Source organism: Nicotiana tabacum, chromosome 11 (assembly GCF_000715075.1).
Source record: "Nicotiana tabacum cultivar K326 chromosome 11, ASM71507v2, whole genome shotgun sequence".
Lineage (NCBI taxonomy): Eukaryota > Viridiplantae > Streptophyta > Magnoliopsida > Solanales > Solanaceae > Nicotiana > Nicotiana tabacum.
This window is the reverse complement of record NC_134090.1, coordinates 161,220,778-161,226,414: the sequence shown is the minus strand read 5'-3', so window position 1 is coordinate 161,226,414 and position 5,637 is coordinate 161,220,778. Positions and strand designations below refer to the sequence as shown.

At 33.6% G+C, this 5,637-nt stretch overlaps 1 protein-coding gene across 1 annotated transcript; it reads right to left on the bottom strand.

Moving 5' to 3' along the window:
* Positions 1 to 505: 505 nt before the first annotated feature.
* On the bottom strand, positions 506 to 2,293 carry LOC107789420 (uncharacterized). The gene is made up of 2 exons (XM_016611226.2): positions 2,155 to 2,293; positions 506 to 1,206 (listed from the first exon to the last, which is right to left on the bottom strand). The coding sequence occupies exons 1-2, from the start codon at positions 2,167 to 2,169 to the stop codon at positions 760 to 762; spliced, it is 462 nt and encodes a 153-aa protein (XP_016466712.1). The 5' UTR covers positions 2,170 to 2,293; the 3' UTR covers positions 506 to 759.
* Positions 2,294 to 5,637: the final 3,344 nt, after the last annotated feature.

The following is a 5,637-nucleotide window of genomic DNA, read 5'->3' as shown; positions in this document are numbered from 1 at the left end:
CAGAATTAAAATAGGATGGTTGAAATCGGAAAATATTGTCGGGGTGTTATGTGATTAAAAGATATACATATACTGAGGCTCTTCCGCTGCTAAAGTACCCAGCATATCCACAAGATGAGCGTTGCAGATATATAATACTAAGATGATTGTGTGAACATATAAGATTAAATAATATTAAAAATGTCCACATTGGGTAGAAGGTGTAACTAGGACACATGAAAGGTTTAGTTGGAGCAACATAATAAGTGAGGATTCATAGTCGAATCCAACTTGTGATTGAGATATACTAATTATTATTTTTATGGGTGGGGAGGGGGAGGGGTGTTTAACCATCCGGTTTCTGAAACTTATGTCCGTCAAGGCGGGGGAAAATTTCTCTGCAGAAAAGTTTTCTATTCTTAGGATTAAAACCCGAGACTTTCGGTTAAGGCTGAGGGATCTCAACAGAATCGATTTTTTGTTTTCTAAAGGAGTAGGAAACCTGAGCTTCTAAAGACACATAACAGGCAAAAAGATATAGTAATCCTTTATTATTCATAGGCAGAGATCAGATCTCCTCTCATCTTCTCTTACAACCATAAAACTTCACACCTAAATCCCCACAAACATAGCCAACTAGGTAGTAGTGATAATAATACTAACAGTAGTACTAGTAAATATATAAACCTTAACTTGGAAAATGAAAATATCAAAAACCACCCATCATTCACCAACCAGTGCACTATCCATTTTCACTCCTTATAAAAAGAGTAGATCAGTTTACTCTTCAGTTTTCTCCACTGGAACTTCTGTGGTAGCCTCTGCTGCAGCTAGAGCTTCAGTTGTCTCATCAACTTTTCCTTCTTCTGCCTCAGTCTTCACTTCAGCTAATTCTACTGCTGGAGTTTCAACTTCAGCAGAAGCTACTGTTTCCTCAGCTGCAGGTGCTTCTACTTCTGCTTTTGCAGCTTCTTCAGCCACTGTCTCCTCTGCTACTGTGACTTCTGCTTCTGTCGTTGCTTCTTCAGCTACCGCATCCTCAGCAGCTGGGGCTGCTTTCTCTTCAACTGGAGCAGTCTCTTCTGCCGGTGCTGGTGTTGTTTCGGTCACAGTTTCCTCCGCCACATGTGTTGGCGCGGATTCCTCTGACTTGGGTGCCTCTGGTGTAGTTTTCACCTCGACCTCAACTGGAGCAGTTCCTACTACTTCTACTGGTGCAGATTGAACCTTCATAACCAAAAACAATTAAAAAGAAAAAGAATGAAAGAAAGAAAGAAATATCTCAATGAATATGAACGAGGCAAATTGCTATCAATTCCTGAAGTAAGATCATGTTACAAATGAGAATTGAATCTGCTTTGTCGAAAAATTATGATTTCTTATATATAAATTGTTGAATTCACATAAGGAAGTGTAGTGAGGGAAGTTGATTCAAAAATTGCTTTAAGTTGCAAATTTGGATCCTAGGTATTAAAATTCTTGCATTTTTTGTATATCCTTACCAAAATTTCTAACCTCGCCGCTATCGTTGGTTGATCATCGAGCTAAAGATCATATAGAATGAACAATCCAAAATGGTGAAATGGGGTTGCTACTGCTTTTATTTGAAAGCCAAGATTTGATTAATCAAGGTACTATTGATCATTGACGTAGTATTTTTCGAATTCTTGACGTTTTAAATACACATATTCAAACAAAATTCACCCGAAAAGGAAAAAAAGAAAAAGAAATATGCCATTTCCAGGTTTAATTTTCAGTAAGAAATAGTTTAAAATCCCTTGCGCAAGAATGATTATTAGCTTGTTTTCTTTCTCAAAACAATGATCATTGATCCCCAGTCCCCACTAGACTTGATTCCAAGATTAAAGGCTAACTGATTAATTATACATCAGAAATCTCTATAATAACCATCATTTATAGTAATACTTCACTATAACGGCCAAATTTTTTTTGAAACCAATTTTTTATATTATGTTATAATACATGTTATCTATATCAGCGCCTCATTATAACAGCCAAAAATATTTCGGGACAAACAAGACTGTTATAGAAAATTACTATAGAAGAATTGCTAGCTAGCTGATCTTGCTTAGAGTAAATAAACATTAGGTTCTTATTTGAAAAAGAAAAAAAACAGGGAGAATAATCAATGCATAAATAACCAGAAAAATATACCTCAACACTGGCCATTGGAAATGGAGAAATAAACTTGAAACTAAGATTTGAAGAAAGAGTAAAGAAGAAACAGAGCAAAGGTGGCCAAAGTGCTTTGAATGTGAGACTGATGATGAGAAATGATCAATTGAGGTCTATTTATAGGGAAGTAAAATGTATTATATTAATTAAATATTTAAAAAAAGGAGAAGAATCTTAAGGGATATACAAATTGACATCTCACATCAGTGACATAAAAGGTGGGACAAAATAGGCAGGTCTAGTTGTAAATATATTTGTGCTTTACTATATCTTTAAAAGTATTAAAACAACTCAATAATACTTGGTTTCTATTTTTTTTTTATATATTTTTTAAGATGAGAGTCTTCTTTCTGCAGATATTATTGAATAGTTGATCCATTTATCTCAAAATTATTCTATTTTTCTTCCTAACAAGTAGACATTGGTGATACTAATCGGTTAAGAGTAAGTTATAATATTACTCTTTGATTGTTTTGATATAGAAAAGATTATAGCTTGTAATATCATTATTATGATTTCTAATATTTATTTTAAGAACATAAATAGTTAAATTGAATGTAATTTGACTCTAAAAGTTGGTTAACTTAATCATTACTTAACTGTATAAGGTTGGAGCAATGGTGGATTCAGAATTTAGACATGTATTTTAAGTTGAGAAAATAGGTTATGAAATATATGTTTTGATTTATAAAAAAATAGCCGCTACCAATTTTAAAAACTTTTTATAATTTTTAATGCTTAAATATTTAAATTAATAAAAATCAAAAAAATTCCACTAAGGGCACTCATCACGATCCGTCCCGTCCCGTCCCGTCCCATCCTATTAGTTTGTGAGACCGGACGAGCTTACAGTCATCCCGTTTATTTTGGCCCGAATAAGGCCCTATCTCTTTAAGTTCTGGACAACCTTAGATTTATTTATGGAATTTTTACACCCTATAGAAAACTTTAGTACCATATTTATTTTAAATAAATACCATTTTAAAATATTACATCCTATAAATACCTTTTATCTTTTATAGTAAAAAATCTAAATATAGTTACATCCTACAATTAAGGCACCATATATGCTAAATATTATTTTTCTCTCTCCCTTTTTGTATTTTCTCTCACATAACTACCGCATATCTGCAAACCCCAATACAATCTCTCTCTGTTTGCATACAACCAGACTCTCTTCTCTCACAAACCCTAGTTTCTTAACTCTTCTCCCACCCAAATTCTCAATTTTCAATCCTTAAACTATCAGAATCATCAATTACATATACGTGGAAGAGTCCAATACAATGAGTGTGACATATCTCTTTGCATCTGTTATCAAAGAAATTGACTCTCAGGCGAAAGGCTTCACGGACGGCGGCAAATGCGTCTTGTTCGGAGACATCCCCAAAGACTTTGCCAAGAGGATAACATGGAAAGATTCCTTTTCACGTACCTTTTCAATTTTTGTAGATGTGTTAGGGGGCTGACCAGCCGAAATTAATGGCTGGCCGCCGGCCGGCGAAGCCATAGGGCTGTTTCTCTCTCTAGATCGCCCAAATCGCCTGTTTATATTCAGTTGTATTCGAATGTATTCTTCAGCTGTATTCACTTGTATTCAGGTTTAATCAGTTGTATTAAACTATTTTATTCAGCAATAGTTAGTTGTATTCAAGTGTTTTATACAACTGTATTCAGTTGTATTCAGTTGTAGTTAGTTATATTCAACTATTTTATTCAGCAGAAGTTAGTTGTATTTTGTTGCATTCAAGAGTTTATTCAGCTGTATTTAGTTGTATTTTTGTTGTAATCAAGTATTTTATTCAGATGAATTAAGGTGTATTTTGTTGTATTCAACTGTATTATTCATATGTATTTCTCTTTATTCAGCTATAATCTTATTATGTATCTTTCAAATACAGAATAAGGGATCGTTTTAGTTCGTTGAGTTAAATTAGGAGAATATCATGTGATTTTATTTCCTTCCGTTTTTAGCGCAAATACGTTACTGTATTTAATGTTAATGTCGCTTGAATACAGCTAAATACATGTCAAACTTAGCTGGAATTCCAGATTTTATGCCTATATTTTTGGTTGTATTAATAAATACAACAACTTAAATACATGAAATACATTGTATAAAAACATAAAAGGAATCTATAATACGTAATATAGCAAAGAATATCTATAAATGACTAATTAGACCAAAAAGACGGTGCTTTATGAAAAATTCTCTTTATTTATACTTGTTTGTCACACACAAGTGGGGTGAGAATTAATTAATTAACTTGGTTGTGTAAGCCCATATTATGTGATTTTTGGAAATAGCAAAGTCACATGCATGATGCATGGTGGTGGAGGCCATTTGCTATAACAACCATCGTATCTTTTTCTTGAGAGGTTTATTCTGTGTTTTGTGCAGTCTACTACTTAGGTGACTGAGACTATCGTGCTTTCATGTTCGTGTAAATTTTTTATAATTCTTTTTCTGTTTCTATGCAATTTGTCCTATTTCTTTCTCTAATTACATTTCTTGGTTTTAGCTCCACCCCTCGTCCTCCCTGAGGCGGCAACAACAACAATCCAGTATAATCTCATTTAGTGGGGTCTGGGAGGATAATATGTACGCAAACTTTACCCCTACCTTGGGGTAGGGAGGCTGTTTCCAAATAGACCCTCGACATCCTTCCCTCCAAGAACTTCTCACCTTGCTCTTGGGGAGACTCAAACTCACAACCTCTCGGTTGGAAGTGAAGGTTGCTTACCATCAGAGCAACCCCTCTTATCTCCCACACAGAGGCGAACCTATATATGTATGATATTGAATGGTCATCCGTAAACTTCGACAAAAATCTTGTTTATGTATGTATGATATCTTGAAAATAGTTAATTTGAATTACTCCGAACATTAAAGCCTTTAGAGAGCATTGATTGAGCAAAATACTGATAGTCCTGTTGTATTAAAATTCTAGGTCTGCCACTGCTCTCACAAAAATTTATTAATTGGTCGAGGAAAATTTATGTATATTTGATGGTCAAACAACTTAAATTTAATAAAAACTGACTTATCTTGATCCAATTTCTATAAGTATCATTGGATCATGCAAACTATTGGCCTTATTTACGTAAAATCATGCAGATTTCTTCCAAACGCTTCCTCTACGGCATGCAACAATCATTCGCTTTCTTACTCTAATATCGAAGCTCACAGTAGCACCTAACAAGATAAAACTAAATAAATAAATAGATTAAAAAAAGGAAACAAATAGGTGTTGTCACCACAAAGTATTTCTAAATGTTACTGAATCTTAATGTGCTTGGGTAATTTTACCAGGCACAAAATGCAATAATTAATGCACCTATCTTTTTAGGAAAAAAAAAAGAGAAAATAATTTTTTTTTTGCTTCAGAAAAAGAGAAAATTAGTTGTATCGGCCTTGTCTCATATTTTTGAAAGTCAAACGAGCTTTCATTAGTAAAAAAT